General features: G+C 43.4%; 1 protein-coding gene across 2 annotated transcripts in view; it reads left to right on the forward strand.

Annotated features, from left to right (window-relative positions):
• The window catches only part of ADAMTS17 (ADAM metallopeptidase with thrombospondin type 1 motif 17), a 195,700-nt gene that overhangs the window by 105,306 nt on the left and 72,568 nt on the right, over window positions 1-17,826 (forward strand). For both annotated transcript variants that reach the window (XM_064456130.1, XM_064456129.1), the window contains exons 11-14: window positions 5,804-5,905; window positions 7,621-7,766; window positions 12,820-12,986; window positions 15,600-15,727. In XM_064456130.1, coding sequence (XP_064312200.1) covers window positions 5,804-5,905; window positions 7,621-7,766; window positions 12,820-12,986; window positions 15,600-15,727 — 543 coding nt within the window. The remainder of the gene's footprint in view (window positions 1-5,803; window positions 5,906-7,620; window positions 7,767-12,819; window positions 12,987-15,599; window positions 15,728-17,826) is intronic.

The following is a 17,826-nucleotide window of genomic DNA, read 5'->3' on the forward strand; positions in this document are numbered from 1 at the left end:
TAAGAAACCTTTTCTAGTTGCATCTAGGAAGATCATATGATTGTTTTTTATAACACAGGTTGAGAGGCTTTCTGTCCAACAGTAAAGGCATCCATTCTGCTTCATCATTAATGAATAAAATGACACATAATAAATTTATGGGGTTGTGGCCCAGTTTTGTTAATATCAGTAGTGGATATCAACTGCTGCCTGAATATTCTAGGATAGGCCTTGTAGTTCTGTATTAAGCCCTCCCTTGACTTTTGGATCAGGTCTGTCATGTGGACAGATAGATATTTCCACTATTGGACCTACGACTTGTTCATTGGAATATGGGCTCTAGGAAAAGTCAGCAGCTGGCCACTGATGCATGTTTCCAAGGCCACAGTTACCTTGTCTGGGGCAGTACACGGCTCCTTTTCTAAAGTGCCTTCCAATTTTACAGGATTCAGATTTTCAGCACTTTTCATCTAGTTTTCAACAGCAAGAGGCTCCATCAAATAGCAGTGGCACACAGCGGCGCTCGCCTATCTTGTGATCCATTGTAGATTGTCATTTGTTTATGAACCCAAAATTAAAGACAGTGACAGTGTGGAAATTGAGGTCATTGTTTTTCTCACCTTGTGTAAAGAATTATTCCTCAGAAGCATGTTGTGAGGCTCCAAGAACATATACACAGTGTTTGAAACAGGAAAGCGTGTGTAAATTGTGTGTTCGTTGTACTTAATAGGTGTTAATTAGAATTCTGTTTATAAGCATGCTTTCTCTCGTGGTTAGCTATATGCCAAGCCAAAACCTTGGCAAAATAAGAGAGATCTGATACTTTGTTGAAAGCCAGCCTATTTATAAGCGTGCCTGTGTGTTATGTGGTCTCTCACTCCTCTTCCTTAAGGATATTTACTCTTTCTAAGTCCTTCTTCATAATCGCCTCATTTTGACAGCAAAATTGGTTTCATGGTGGTTTAATTCTGCTGCTAGAAATTAGAGGTTCCTCTTTCCAGTGGAAAATAAGCAGCAGGAACAAATTCATTCTCAGGAGAAATAAGTGTTTCTTTTTTTGGATGAATCCAAGGTGAAGGAGTGAGTATGTAGGGAAGGAATTAGCTTCTGTTGAGTTGTTCCCTGGTGGGAACGATAACTTTATTCATTGGATTGTCTTTATGCTTTGGGGAGTTGGAAGCTCCCCTGTAGGTAATAATCTGAGGCTTTGAGGCAGAGGAGCATTGCGAGCCCTCTCTTCTTCCTGAGACCATATGAGGTCATCGGGCAGAATCACGCTGATTTTAGTATCAATGGTGATGCAACAGCTAACCCAGAAACAGGCAGACTCTAGACTTACTGCCTGTGGGCAAAGAGCTGGCTGGATTAATTCTGGCTTCTGGCTTCTCCTCCTTTCCAGCTGCAGCACTGAGTTAAAGAATCTAAAATAGATTGCTTCCCTAGAGCCGCATGTGCGTGGTCGTAGCGCTTCACACGCTGCGAGTCGGTGCTGGCACACGTGTGGGATGGAGTTACACGTAAGGTAAACACCGTCTTCAGAAACAGTATGTCTTGTGAAAAGCTGTGAAAGGTGGGAAGGCCCACAGCCAGACGTGTTCCTGAGAGTATCCCAGGAGTTGTTCCTGTTTTTAGCCTGAAGTTTAGCCAGGCTCAGTGTGAGCCTGCGGCTGTGACACTGAGCAGAGGACTGCAGAGCTCCGAGCGCGTTTTTGCTTGTCTCCCAGCAGACTTTCAGCAAGACGCTTAATTCCTTTCTGGTCCTCATCTTCCTACCTATAACAGAGGGACAAAGCTTCCTTTATCTCCGAGCTCCCAGGAGTCTGTTTAGATTGCAAGTTCTCTGAGGAAGAGAAAACATCTGGCACAGTAAGGCCCCTTTCTCAAATAGATGCCGTTATAATACCTATAATCGGAAGCACTGTTCACCTGCCAAGGAGATATCTCCTAGCTTGGGAGTTTCTGGACTGTGACCTCTCTTCAGGACTGGTTTCTAACAGTTTTCAACAACCATCTCGCTTTTTTAAATTTTATTTTGCTCTTGGAAATATTTCAAGCTGGGAGCTGATCCAAAGAGGACCTTTCCCCACAGACAGTTTCAGCAAATAATATTTTTCCAGTAGAAAATATCTATCATTGGAAAATCCTAACTGGCACTTTTTGAATGCTGGTGGGAGGACTTCGCAGGCAGAGACCTGCCTTCTGAAAGCTGGTTGCTGAATTTACAATTAGCAGTAATACGCTCTTTTGATGGCTTTTTCTATATCAGATGGCAGTTTCTATATCTATATAAGTTCTGAACTGCCACTCATATACAAGCAACCTCCTTTCAAGTCCTGCCATCTCTCACTTTGATACTTCTCCACAAAGCTGGGTATTTAACTATTTAAAAAGTCAGTCACTGAGACTGGTGAGCTACAGGACTGTTTAATGGGGAATTTTGTCTGGGTTTCTATTGTAGCTGAGGAGGATATACGATCTCTTTTGAAATGAGCTATTAACATGATAAAACATCTTGGGAACATACAATACCAAAGCTGACGGTTTAATCTTTGCTGGGGTATCTGAATGCTGCATTAAATACAGGGGACTGCACTAATGAGTGTTTGAGCTTTGTAGTGGTATGGCACTAGAACACAGAGCTGAAGCGCAGTTACCAGATTTTTCTGTAACTGTTTCCTGAAATATGCTTTGCATTTAGTGTTCGGAATCAAACACAGGGATACTATAAAAATCCTATGTTTTCCATACCTCAAAGATGGGAAATTTCAGAAAGGTTGGTGTTGCTAAGAGAGATTTTTCCTTTATTTTTCTCCCTAGAAATATATGCATGTGAGAGCATATCTGTGTATACATGTATATATATGCACAAACATATACATATACATCTATACACACATACACACAGGTATGTGAGTATTTGCACCCTCTGTACCGTCGGCTGGGCTCAGTTCTGTACTCCTGCTGGTACAGACACACCTGTCTGAGGTTATCTGTGCCCATTGCTTCCCTCAGGCCCGGCTCATACCTGGGCACGTTAGCTGCCTTTATCACCTTCCACATTCTTGTGGGCTATGAAGGAATTCTGGTTGGCAACCAAAATTGTACAAAAAGCTGCTTCATTTTTATGACTTTCTGTTTCCACCAGCCCTCTTCCTCCTCCCAGTTTTACATCAAAGAGGAGAATTTAACCCTGACTGATTTACATGAGCTTACGATCCAGGGACTTGAAGCTGAAGCTTAACAAATACTGGCCTTGCATAATGCACAGATATTTAGCAACGGTGCTCTTCTGTGTCTAGAACTATTTCTTTAAGGATGTAGTGAATTCCACTACGTCTTCAGCCAGGACGTCTTTCTGACAGAAAGCAGAAGCAGAGGGTTTCCTTCTGGAATCACAGGGCAAAATTTCTGTCTGGGTCATTCCAGAGATCAGGCTGGAGGGTTTCTTATCACATTCTGCTCTGAACCTTTGTGGTTATGTGTAAGAGAGGGGCTAAGCCTAGAAAAGTGAAAATACATGCTACCTCCACCCTTCATCTCTGAAGCTTCCCTTCGTTTTATGTATCAGTATTCCCCAGCCACAGTTTGAAAGGAGGTGCTTGATGGTGCTTTCACAAGATCACTGTCTGCAGTCATCAAGGGAGAAGAGACAGCCCAGGCTGTCAATTAATTCCTGACCTTGGCTTAACAGTAACAACATTTATAAGTCATCAGTAGAATAATTTGTAGTGGCAAAGAAACTTTTAGAGCCTATAATGTTCATAGGCTGCCTTTAATTATGTCCTGCAGCTACATGTAGCGTGTCCTGCTGCTCCAGCTAGAACCTCCTATGGTACCTTCCACTGAGGTCTGTGACATGCCTTTAACATATCTTAACTGTTTTGGATCCTTTTTAATCATACCTATGTGTAGTTTTAACATAAAGAACCATCACCGTTAGATCCTAGTGAGTTAAACCAGGTGCAAGGGTGCTGTAGCTTTGCAGCTGGGAAAACAAGCATCCTCTCAGAGCTCTAAGTTTGGCATTCGGGAAGAAGCTTTTTCAGTTTACATGGTTTATCGCCTAGGTTAGTGTTCTTTCTGTAACACTTGTGGACAGTTAATTGATGTACTTTTTGATTTTAGTCCTCTCCAGGGAAGGTGGGGTTTTGAGAATCTGGGAGTTGCGGTGTGGAACAATTGATTTCTCAGTAAGCTCTGAAATCTCTGGCTTGTGAATTCTTCAGCCTCAGTATACCTATCTGTAAAACAGTATGTGATGTCCTTATGGCTAATTGGTGGTTAAGTGCTTTCAGAGTTCTGGGTAAACCACTAATTAGTCACAGTCATTTAGTCAAAATTACTAAAGTCTGATATTTTCCCATATGCTCTATTAGTTCAGGGAAAATGTCTTGAAAATTTGTTGATTTAGGCTTCCCTGGTGTATTTGCTGTTGTTTGTTTGACAATGACTTTCTGTGTTGTGGTTAATACAGATGTTGCTGAATTGTGCCGTCTGTTTCTAGTTTTTGTGAATGTTCTTTTGGTTTAAATAGTGCAAAATCCTCTTTCCAGAAAGAAATGTAGAGATAAAACTGGATGCAGATACTGCTGCGATAACTATTTTGTTTCAGTATGTTCTACATCATCACTCTTGGTATTGGGATTTATCTCGTCTGCACCCTCTGCTGTACAGATCCATTTTATATAGACATACCAACGTGCATGTACACAAAACACACGCATCCACGGTCTCTTACATTACATTGTGAAAGAACCATAAGGTTGAAGTGTGTTGACTCAACTGTTTAATGAGGTGCAATAAATCTTGACAAGACCAGCTGGCACTTGAGTCAGGCTTCTCATCTTTTTACCATTACATCGAAACGTGAACAATAGTGGAAAGAAATGTAACTCTTCTTTTTCTTTTTTTGGTACTCAGATCTGTAGCACTGTATTGAAATCATCCACTTTCATGTAATGCAAAGCACTGTAAAGCACTGTGGATGCTGTGGAAAATGTTAACGATGTAAAGGCCCCTTTTCCTGGTTCTTTTTCTGAAATTCTGAAAATGTTATTGGTCTGACAGCTCACGCAAGTGTGGCCAGCATTAATGTCCCTGCAACACACACTGGCTGAGCAGAGCAACAATGTTGAGCAATGATACCCAGAATGTGTTTCGAGTCTGATAGCGAGATGTGCTGTACCTCTGGCTGCTCTTGCCCTCGCATCTCACTCTTCACCTTCTCTAGCACACTGGTCTCCAGCAGCTGCTTCTCGCCACCAAACCTTTACTGACTTTGCCCCTGCTTGTCACCAAGTTCCTCCCCTGCTGCATGGCACACCATGAAAACCTTTCCCCCTCATTCTGCCTTAAGATCTTCTCCCAAGGGGCGTTGCTGGCTGATCATAGCTACCACCAGATCCAGCAGGGCTGACTGCGTTTCATCATGCTTAGTTACTTGAGCATCTTTTTTAAAAACACAAGTAATTAAGCAGCTCGGACATCTAAGCATGTGTCATGGTTCCAAAGCACCCATCTTGGCCTCCCATAAAGGATTCCTTTTTAATGGACCAGATTTATTCTTGTGAAAAGAAAGCTGTTTAAATAATGCACTTCTTGTTTTGGGTGGGTTTTGTTCCTGACAATGGCATCCATCAACCTCTTTTATGTTCTCAGCCCCACCACTTAATGCCAGTCTATCCTTAAAAAATAATTGCTCCAAAACCAACCAGATGCCTCTGGGTTCACTTGAGAAAGGCTGCCTGAGCTTTGCAGTGTATCCCATAATGACAGCTGACATCTCCAAAAGTAATAACTGCACCTCATTGCTTTGTGATTACAGCATTTGATGTGTGCTGGGCTCTGGTGCCTGGTGGAAGGAGATACATCCTGTAAAACAAAGTTGGACCCCCCTCTGGATGGCACCGAATGTGGCGCAGACAAGGTAATCAAAATGCTCGGTAGCAGTCAGTTTGTTTTTTGCAGCATTGTCTGTGGAATAATGTTTCCAAGATGTTCAGTATTTACCATAAACCCATAATTTTTTACTGATTCTGCTACAGAAACTGCTCAATTAACAGCTGGATTGGGTTAAGTCTCCCCGATTTTATGTTACATGTATTTCAGTAGCCTCTGGAGACCTCAGTAGTCAAGTTCTTGTGGTCTAGGCATTCTACAAACACAGCAGGAAAACCCCATGCCTCACTCCGCTAGGTGCACAGGCTGAGTACCCTGCGAGTCCTGTTAGGTAGTAGCTCACTCCTGTCACTTCTGTTCATCGCTGCTGGTGGTGTTTCATGAGTGAGGTGTTTTTTTCAGGGTAAGCTAAGGTACCAGCGTTCTTGGGTATGTCTGAGGTAGAAAGTGGAGAGCATTTAGGCTGACATTTGGGGAGTGGAGAAAGATGGGGAAAGAAAAAGAGGCTACTTGAAAAACTTTATAGTTCTAAATATACTTCTAAAAGCTCAAAATGTGTTCAGCTCAAATGCAGTGACGTTCAGTTATTTTTGAAGTATCTTTAGCTGTACTGCATGTGTATACTCAGATGACCGAGTCATATATGGACTTTCCAGAATCCAGGTCGATGTAGCAAATTGCTGCAAGAAACACACAATAAACTCTCAGATTAGTGGATCTCCCTCCAGTGAAAACCACCATTCCAGTAACTGGCTTCAGTGCCATAAGGGTGGGAGTTACTGAGGCCCAGCTGCTGCCTCCCAGCTGACCTACTGCGCTAACAGAAGTTGACTTAAGCCAACATGTTTGGCCTCTGGAACGGGCTGTTTTAGGTGGTACGTGGTTCATAAATGTGTGTGGTTGATTCTCCCAGTGCAGCTGATAACTCGGTAGGCTGCAAAAGAACTTGACTGGCTTGGTAACTGCCAGCCCTCTACTTGCTAGTTTTGGATTCTAAGATTTATTGTATGGTGTATGGTTGGGGAGGTAAGAAAGGGTAAAATTAAAAAGTTTGTTGCTAAAATCAAAGATTAAAGACCTTTTCTTTGCTTGCAAATAAAGAGAAACAATGACAAGAAAAGCCGGGTCCTGGAAAGCATGACAAGGAAAGGGAGACAAAAGATTTTTAGATATATGTTTTTCTAACTGCAGGAGTCCTGGTGATTCTTTCGTAAGGCTGCTTAGCAGCGCTTACTGTATCATATCCTGGACAGAGCAGGAGAATAGGCCAAGTTTGCTGCTTGGTCAGGAGCCAGCACAACCTATTAGAATCAAAGGTTGTTTGGAGCTTTGGCCAAGTTATGTCCAAAATACCTCAATTATTTTGAGCACACTGGGAATACTGCTGATGAAGACATTGCTTCGGGGTATAATTTCTTGGACTTGGTTTCTGTGGAGCGTGTGGCTTTAGGTCTTAGCACTTAAATAATTATCTGCTTTATAAAGCAAGGGGATCAATTCTGTGATTATGTTTTTTTAATGACAGAACTCCCTTCAGGGGTTCGTTGAGGGTGATGCTTAAATTTCTGTGTTCAACCCCCTCCCTTCCTCCTCCTCCCACCGCTGTCTCACTGAAGCCTTGAATCTCTAGAAACTTAAACATGGACTTGTAATCTCTCAGACATCCTTTTAAGTCCACCTGTGCAGGAACATTTGCAAGATCGGTGCTTCTTTCCAGCCTGTGCTAACACAATTGTGTTTCAGTGGTGCCGAGCTGGGGAGTGTGTCAGTAAAACCCCCATCCCTGAGCATGTTGATGGAGACTGGAGCATGTGGAGTCAGTGGAGCATGTGCAGCCGGACGTGTGGCACCGGAGTGCGATTCAGACAGCGGAAATGCGACAATCCCCCGTAAGTCTTCACATCATGCTGATTTCTTTTTGCATGTAGCACTTAGACAACCCTTGCTACAAGAGTACAGGGAAGAAATGGGCAGCAGTGCGGTGCAGAAGACATGACAGGTTTCTTGTTCACAAGCAGCAAGGACCAGGTCAAAAACCTGGAGTGACTCAGGGTGAAGTAGGTTCTGTGGAAGTGACTTGAAGGGTTACCATTGGAAGTGGCCCATTGCAATGGTTCAAACATAGATACAATTGAATTAAAAACGTGTGGTTTGGCGGAAAAAAAGATGCTGTGTTTCCTCTCCAGCACTGCAGCGAATGAGGAGGGGTTGATCTGGATCTACAGACCAAACTGGGCCAATATGTCTTAGAGATCAGTTTTGCAGGGAGTGCTGGCTCTGGGCTTGGGAAGCGATAGAGTGGCTGACGGTGCTCATAGTGTCATATAGCTGTGTTGGTAAAGCACCCTGAGATATTCTGTACATCAAGATGTCCTGCATATGGAAAGGAAAGCTTTCCTGCATGCAGAGTGCAGTGGGTGCTGTTTAGCTCCTGCACAGTGACTACAAATAAGCCTATGCTCTCTGCGTGGGCTTGCATTTTTTTCTGATTCAGGAAGAAGTCTAAGTGATGTTATCTCCCACGTGCCATCCTTCATCCCTCAGGTCAATCGAGGCACATCTGGAAGTCGTCTTTTCTCATGGGAGGCCTGAACAGGTTACCATGGTGGCCATTTAACTGACCACCCCCATTTGTGTGCATTATAACTTCTGAGATGAGTGAGGGTGCTCACAATCTTGAGAGCAGCCCTCCAAGTGGTGTATCTCTAGCTCTCTTCATATTTTAAGCTTTTCTCCACAGACAAAGCACAGGTAACTTTTCTTCTTAAATAGGGGCTGAAATTCTGGCTAACCACATAGGCACTTGGAAGACATGCCTAGATGATGGGTAGGCACATACTGGCTGCTGCTGAGCTGTATTCATGTGCAAAGGATATTTTTGTTTATTCCTCTCCTTAAATAACACTGAACTGCAATTGCATGTCTGTTATGTCCAGGCTTGATTTTTACCAGCTCATTTTCCTGAACGAGGGACTGAGCTGGTTTCTTTGCTGTCAGCTACAAAAAGTCTCTTTAACCACAGTGCTGACCAAACCTAAATCCATTCATCATCATTCCTTAAATTACAGGAAATGCTCCTCCAAGATTGCACACTGATTTTAAAATTCTCTTGCTTATATACATTCTTGGCTGGGGATAAACACGTGATCTTCTTTTGCTTCAAATTCCTGGCGTCAGCCCATTCCTGCAGCTGGTTTATTCACTGTCCAAAAATATTGGCTAAGGGATTTATCTTTTATTTTATGTATATTTGGTCTTGGGATTTTTTTAAACTGGAATCTCTACTCCTGCCAGCTGACTTTTCAGCCTGTGGGACTATCAGTATTTTTAAACCAGTTGCTTCACTGTTTGATTTGGTTTTTTTTCTCTATGTAATTTCTCTGAGTATTCGCATGCATTGCCTCCAAATGCTTGTAAGACAGTGTCCTGAGCCAGTTTGCACGTGCAGACTTTTGAGTTGTAATGCCTTGTGTTCCTGTCTCGGCTTTGGACTGTTGTTGTACAGTAGGATTGAAGAGAAAATCACTGGCTTAAACAGAACATCAGAATGAGATCCCCACCCCTTCTCCAGTCCCCTCTTGTCATGTAAAAGGGTCACAGTGGTATAAATGGGCTTTGATTTCTTCAGTTCCATTAGTGGGTGGATTCTCTTGGCGTAAGTGTAGTGGAAGATGGCCGTGAAGTTGTCTACCAGGAGATCTCGCACAGTCACTGTTTCAGGCATGCGTCAGGGTGGGCTTGAATTATACTGCTTGTTGGAAATCCCAGGCAGTGCTAGAGCCCATATTATACAGGGCTTGGGACCTGGGATTACAGGCGTCTTTCCCTTCAGATTCTTTTGCAGAATCTGATAGAGATGATGCCCAAAGTCTTGGCCTCAGCATTTGGAAAGGTGGAAGGGAGACAAGGATGAAGGCACAAAACTGGAGTGAAGCAGGAAAAGAAAGGTATATGAACAAGAGCCAGGTAACAGTTTGTGGGAGACCAGAGAGAGTGACTATCATAATTTTTCTTCATCTTCCATGACAAAAACCCTCATTTTCCTGTTTAAATGTGCCAAGAGGCCTGTAATACTGAAATACTGTTACACAGGTCAGTTAAATAAAAGATTGCTGTCAGTAATCCTGCATTCCCTACCCAAACAGTAACAGAGCAGAACACAATCAGCATGGCAGAGCTATGTCTTGTCCATTTTGTTGACTGCCTGTCCATATCTGTTTATCTGCTTGTTCCTAAAACCCTTGAATAGATGCTGTATATTCCTCTAGTGTTTCACTAGAGTTAGTATAATAGAAAGCACCAACATAATACCAAATAAAGTATGATGCTGTTGGACAGAGGGGAGCTGAGGTGGGAAGGTCTTGTTGGGTATATTATTTTTTGTTGGATTACTGGGAGTAGAAACATCCTCCAGATCTGTAGGATGCTCTGTTGTTTTGTGGCTGATGAGATGAGTGCATCCAACTCCTTAATTTTGGGACAAACTACATCAGGAGGACGCAGATCGTTTTACGCCCTAATTAGAAAGGGAAGACAGGTCAGGCTGCTGAAGGGCCAAGCAGAGGAGTACAGGCCAAAAGGCGCTGTGTTCCTGCAGCTCCCACTGCCCCGGAGTGGTGGGTGCTCAGGAAGTCTCTGTCTCCTACTTGATTTGGCTGTTAGTTTAGTATTGCCAGTGACCATTATTACCAACTGCTTGCTTCCAGTCTGCATTGGCAAACTCGCAGAAAGTCCCTCGCAAGTTCATGACATGTTAAGATTAAAGCCAAAGCAGCTGCTGATGAGCACAGTAAATAGCAGTCCTGCTGTGTCTCCTGTTCCATGGCCATCAGCTCGATACCCTGCTCTCGAGAGAGCGCTCTGTTACTCTTTGGGTATTCTGACTCCTTGTTCATGCACACATAAGCGTGCACAGAGTCACATTCAATGGCCAGATCTCTTTAGCCGTAGCTGAAGTGGTGGTGCTGAAATCAAAGTTGGTGTATCTGATGTCTTTGTGGGAATGCAGTGTTCACATGAGATGAAGCCTGTGTCATGGTTTTAGTCATCTGGACTGAGTGTCTGTCTCATCCAGTCTAAGGCAGCAGACACAATCCTCCCAGAAGATTTCTGCATCAGTCTCAGCACATCTGCTGCCTTGCACGTGTCCGGCGCAGAAAAGAGGTGTGAGCAGTGCAAGCGGGCATCTGTTCAGGCTGTTCTGGTCACCCTCTGTGATGTTACAGTGTCATTGGAGATCAGCATTTCCATTAAAAAAAAAAACAAAACCAAAAACACTTTCTGAGATTAATGGAGCTACTGTAAAAATTTGGTCTAGGCTGAAATTTGGCATAAAGCGCTTCTATGCAGAATCAAACATTTCTGTTGCACCAAATGCTGAATTCATCAATTCCAGCACAGCTAGGAAATCAAAGACCCAGTCCTATAGCCAGCATGTAAGTGCACAGGGCAACTCGTGCTGGGACCACTGACACAAATAAATGATATACAGTGAGGGCCTTGGTTTCTAATTAGCTGAGTGATATAACCTGATGTTCATTGCTCTTCTGGGAGGGAGGGGGGAAGAAGCTTTTGGAATGAACTGCCATACTGCTAAAAACTGGAATTTGGCTGGAGTTGCCTTTTATAGCCATCTGTTAAAGAAAAGTAAGAAGATGACTTTATCCCTCTTTGCTGATTACAGCTGGGGGATAGGTATGTGACAAATTCAGGAGAGTATCAGCAAGTAGCTAAAGAAATTAACTGTTAGGATGGCAAAGTCTTTTGCTCGCTTGGGTGTTTTGTTTGTGTTTTGTTTTGGTTTGTTTTGGAAAGAAAATACAGGCTATTGTTGAGAGTTTGCATTTTCCTTCTTCTCTGGGGAATCATAAATAAGAATAAATAGATTTTGCAGGTGCTTAATCCTGATGTTGGATTAGTGGCCTTTCCTGCATGTTTGAAAAACAAATGTGTAAAATGGTGTGGTTTTCATGGATGCAGATTATCTGCTGTACAGACTTTTTTTCTGGACACCCTACTTACCGTACAGGCTATAGCTACTTCTATGTTATTTTCGTTTCAGACTGCTGAAGACAGAACCTTAGAGCACATGTGCTGTGTCCCCATTGTTAGGAGTGTTTGAGGCAAGGGGCAAAGCGAATGGTGGGAAGAGAAAGGTGAAACATTCCAGGTTGTCTGCCTCTGCCTTGGGTATTTGGTGTGGTCCTGGGCACAGTAACGTCACCATGGTACCATTAAGAATATAAATACTTAATTTTGGTATTTGTGATGGAATCACAAATTATATTCTGAACTGCCTGACTGTGCAAATAGAAATAATACTTAGACTTTAGGTGTCATGCTCAGCACACCTTCCAAAACCGAACCCTCACAAGTCACAAGCTAAGAAACTTGTCCCAGTTCACAGGAAGAGTTAGTCAGAGCTCAGACCTGTTGTCACGGCAGAGCCCAAAGTTTGGGAGTGCCTCCTCCATCTGAAAATAGGTTAAGGCAGGAGTAGATTGCTGTGGAAGTCAAAGAAGAAATATAGGTCAGGAGTGCAAAATTAGTCACATCCCTTGGTTCATGGTCAGAATTCAAACAGCTGAACACTCCATATCTTCTAAGAAGGCTGCTTCGTGCCCACAGGTGAATAGCATTTTGGATTACCTGTGTAGGCAGCTCCTAACCATTGATCTATGTATGGGATACTAAAAAGAACGTGCTTCTGAAGTACTCTAGAGCATCTGTTATGTTAAGCCAACTCTAGATCCAGAATAGGGCTTGAATAATTTTCTGTCAGAGCCACTGAGAGCAGGCTTTGCCCTCCAACAAGGAACATCTGAGAGGAAGGATCCTTCCTGCTATTTCAAGAGTTGCCTTGGACAGGGAAAAGTAGGCGAAGGTGTGCCTATGAGAAGTTGTGCTGTTCCTGCTGACTCTGGTCTGTCCCTCCTGCAATAGCCCGGGGCCAGGAGGGAAGAACTGCCGGGGAGCCAGCGTGGAGCACACTGTGTGTGAGAACTTACCCTGCCCTAAAGGTGTGCCAAGCTTCAGGGACCAACAGTGCCAGGCTCATGACAGATACACCAACAAGAAGAAAAGCCTCCTGACAGCTGTCATCGTTGATGGTAGGTTTTTTCATCTTCCTCTGTAATTCCTTGCTGTTCTTTCACTGCAGCTTCCCAATGCATCTTGATTTCACCTGCAAGACTCCCGTTTGTTCGTGAGAAGGCTACAGTATGTCCCCCTTAGCTACAGCTGAAAGACTGATTCCAATTAGTTGTTCTTGATGATGCCCTGATGTTCTTCCAGCCTTCTTAACAGAAGATACGGAGCAGTCATCTTTTTGTAATGCTGGGGGAGAGGTGCCTTAACCCAATTCCCAGTGTGTCCAGAGGCATTTGCCAGTCAGGCAGGTGTTTGGGAATGGGAGTTTAAACATTAGAAAGGTCAAAATAATTTGGAACTGAAAAAAAAGAAGTATTCCCTGGGACATTTTTGATGCATGTCAATTCTGCGCATTTCAGCACGATTGCCTATCCTACTTAGATTCCTTTAATGCTTCCTTTGCTGGATCTTGCTGTTCATCTACACTTCATCTACTTGGGGGGATATGAAAAAGGATCATAATAACGTCCTTTCTGCAGGAACAAACATCTTTCGCTGCACTCTGCTGAAAAACAGACATGGCTGATTTCATTTGGTCATCTTAAAGACATGCCTGAACAGATGAGGGTGGTGTTGGAACTGATACCAGAAGACCAGACATTGGATAAGCCCTTTCCTGTGCTAGCACCGACAAATTAGGTCTGACGCCAGGACAAGCACACAGACAGCATTTCAGTTCCCACAGCAGATCCTCCAAGAGCACAATTCCTTCAGATGCCCCAGGAGACAGGCTGGTTTTGCTTATTGTTCCGCTCTGCCCCCCATCCCAAATAGTTTTGCTGGGTGTACGCACAATGCAGAGCTACCTCCCTGACTAATTTCAGTCACAGAAAACACTCCCAGTTTTTTCCAGGGGTCAGCTGTTTCACTCCTTTCTCCATTTCCAACCGGGAGCTGTGCATTGCTGAAGGTCCTGTAAATAGGAGAGAAAATTTTAAAAAAGCAGATGATTCAGTGATCATCTCTGATTAGTGCTGCCAGAATTAGTAGCATATTGCAGTGGGAACTTCATTCAGCCAGAAAAGGGAATATGCCATTTTTTCGCCACTTGAAAACTCATCAATCTATTGCTGAAAGATAATAGCCAACATTGTTCCTGCTATTTAGCAAAGTCTCACTCACCTGAGCCATGTTGCCCCAGTTTTCATGAACGCAAATTAGAAACCTCTCCGGCCCTGTTGCGGATCTCACAGCTGCAGAAAGAGAGGCTGTCCAGAGGTGGTCAGACTAGTGATTTCCTGCACAGGCTGCTCTTTCAACAGCTTCCCCAGCTCCTCTGTTCACTGTGCAAGTGAAATCAAAATCCAGCCTCTGCGAATTTGCTTTGTGTCAGACACAAGGCAGGGAGTTTGAAAATCCGCAGGATATGCCTGTAGTTCCTCTGCCAGGCAAGACAGATGGACAGAGGGCAGCTCAGCTTCACACCTGTGTCACTGTTCCTTGAAGTTAGAGCACCCATGCAATGTTCTCCAGTACCTTTTTTCAGCATATCAAAGCACCACACTCAGAAGCGTTTCAATAGACACAGATTGAAACCAGTCTTGAGCTGATCTCTGTGGTGCTTGAGCTCTGCTTACATGTACTAGTGAGGTGGGAGCCGACTGCAGGTTTTTGATTGCACTGGAAACTCAGAAAAGGCCTATGCCACTTCGCTTAATGTATTGGCAAACCTTATGTCTGATGAGGGGAGGTACTTGACTCTGCAGAACAAAACATGTGTCCATTCGAATGTCTATTTGGATTAAGTCTGTGAATAGCAGAGTCAGCTCCAAAGGAAAAACATTGCATTGCCTAAATGTCTGTTACTTAAACATAAGGCAAATGCAGTCAGCAAACCCTGACATCTGCTGTGTGCTGCCAGTTAATAATACAAACCTTTGAAAAAGCTTTTTTCCTTAACTCCTTCTCTAGTAGTAGCTTTTCTGAAGTGAGGTCTAAATATATAATACAGTGATTGCTATTAGCGTGGACAAAAAAATGCAGCTTTTCTCTACTGATGTATTTCAAATTAGTTTGGGGGTTCTTTAGATATTCTAGCAGCATAGTTTGCTGACAGAAATGTTTGTAGGACTGCAAATATCAATTTAAGGAAATAGTAGGAAATATATATGCAAGAATGCTTTAAATTTATGTATACAAGTGTTCTTACTGGCACACTGATAAAGAAGTCAGTCCATCAAGCATAGAAATGGACTGGAGAACTTGTTCTTCAGTCACTGGCTGTAGCCTGAATTTTGTCCGAGTTGCTCGCACAGTGGCTTGGTCATTCATATCAGGCTGATGAATGTTCCCTGTAACAAACATCTTCCGTTCACAAACAGATACATGGAAGTGTACTGACTAAAGCGTATTCTGTGTCTTAAAAGACCAATCTCATCAATGTGACCCTTTGAATATTAATATTTTAAAGTGGGGAAGTGACAGGCCTAATTGAAAGGCTCACGTTCCTTCAAAGATGAGAATATCAACAGATACCTTTCCAAATGCATTCATATAGGGATTGCATCACCGTTGCCTCAAACGCTTGTTCATGCTGTTCCTAAAAGCAGTTCCTTTTGTCTTTCTTTTTCCAGATAAGCCATGTGAGCTCTTCTGCTCTCCGCTGGGGAAGGATTCCCCTGTGCTGGTGACAGACAGAGTCCTCGATGGTACTCCATGTGGGCCTTACGAGACCGACCTCTGTGTACATGGCAAGTGCCAGGTGGAGTAACTTTCTGTTATTTCATTTGTAGTGTTATGTGTAGTCTGAGGCAGCTGTGTAAATCCTAGAAGAACAGGCATGCACATTGGCGGCTAGGAGGCTGTCACTGAGGTGAGAGGACAACCTCCTTTTATAAGACCCATTGCAAGCACTCCACAGCCCTGCGTCTTGGTCTGAGAATTATGATGAATGCCCAAGGTATGAGATTATTACAGAACAGCTGGGAATGTTCAGTGATCACATTTGCTTGCGTGTAGTCAGTAAATGGCTTGGGTGGGAAGGGGCTTCTGTGAGGGGAGCAGATGGGAGCAGAAATCTGGCTTGTGTAACTGCTCCATTTTGGCTATTAGAGGAATCGCTGAAAAACACTGGTGCTGCAAACTGGATTGCACATTATCACTAGCCTGTTACAGGTGTTACATTGCCAGCATCATGATGCTTTTCAGGTCTACCTCGTTCCTGCCTAGAAATATTGAGGAAGATTTTCAATACTAGTTGCTCCCTGGCTCCTGCAGCTGTATGAGCCAGTAGCTTCCTCTGTGTGATTTTTCTTGACTGTATTCTATACAATGCTAAGGTGAGTTACTGTAGGGGCCCATCAAAACCGTTTGAAAGGCCTGTTTCCCTTGCAGTAAGAAAAAGGTTCCCCTCCTCCTACAGACTAGGTTTTAAAGCTCCATACAATAGATAATATAGGTTTAAAGGAGAAGATCCTGCAGCCCAAAGGACAGCCCAAGCCAGTTTTCTATTGCCTCTCATCTGCATTGTCTTGCTTGGGTCATGCAAAGAGCAAACCAGAGAGAGTGTAGGGTAGGCTTCCTTCTGCTGTACAACAGCGGGACAATCAATGTCTCCTTTGTTGTCCCTGTATGGACTGTCCAATCCCTCAACATGCTTGTTTCCTTCTGTCTCCGGTCAGACAAGTCAAGAATGCAAATGAAGAGGACTCTGTTCAAGGGTCTTCACATTTGGTTCCCTTTTCCTGGAGTGAAGGTGTGATGGCCTAGAACCGTTGCAGTGATTATTTCTGTCTAGCCAAATTACATATGGAACCAAAATTAGGTGTGAGTGATCTTTGTAATTCAAGTCTTCATGGTTTGCTGGGCAGTGAGACAGTTTGTAACGCAGCACATTGAACATTTAGAGAGGCCATCCCTCAGAGCTGGTATTTCAGATTCTTTGGAAATTTAGTGGAGTTATGCAGAGCCATCCTAACTGGAGATTTAAGGTTTGGACAGGAAAGGGAGAGAAGAAAATGTTTATTTAAAGATCATAAATTAGAGGAAGTCCTTCGGAATGGATGCTCCTAGCAAGGTGTCACAGTTGGATTCAAGCCATTTGCATGGACACTATGACCAGGGCAGGCACTTACTGGTTTTTCTCTCTCCTAATCATGTAGCATGTGTTCAAAGGTTGCTACACACACGTCAGTGATGTGAAAGACAGTTGAGGTGGCTACTGCAACGTTGCCAGTGCTGGATTCTTCCTGGTAGTTCTCCCACTAAGTTTATCCTCATCTAGATTTGTATCCTATGCCAGGAGTTCCTCTTTTCAGTATTAACCGGCCTATTGTATCCACCAGAAGAGCTTTCTAGCATCACCCTTTATTTCCACTGACCTCACTGGAGATAATGCTGGTTTGATCTGGGGGCACAAGGCACACCAAATCGGGCATTATTATCTGTGAGCAGTGATTAAGCGCTACCGATTTTTATTGCTTTGAGCCTTCCAGGCAGGGAGATAGATGAACACGATATTCACCTGAGTGTAAGAGAAGCTTTGGGGGCATAATGGAGCTTTACTAATAGCAATGCAACAAGATAAGTGAAAAATCTTTGATTGGATTGAATTTTGCACTTCTGCGGGAGACACTTCCCACTGTCTCCTGCCAAATGCTGCAGAAGAGGCATGTTTAATTCAGTCCTCCTAATTTACTCAGATGAAGAATCTGAACGGCAAGTTGCTGGGGAGCCAGCGCAAGTTGGATTCTTTATACACTCTTTAATACAAAGTGCTTTGCATAGAGCCAGGTTCATGGTACATCCCGAGTTACTTAATTTCCCCCTGTTTTCAGCTGTATCTGAAAAAACTAAAAAATC

The sequence above is a fragment of the Phalacrocorax carbo genome, chromosome 7 (assembly GCF_963921805.1).
Source record: "Phalacrocorax carbo chromosome 7, bPhaCar2.1, whole genome shotgun sequence".
NCBI lineage: Eukaryota > Metazoa > Chordata > Aves > Suliformes > Phalacrocoracidae > Phalacrocorax > Phalacrocorax carbo.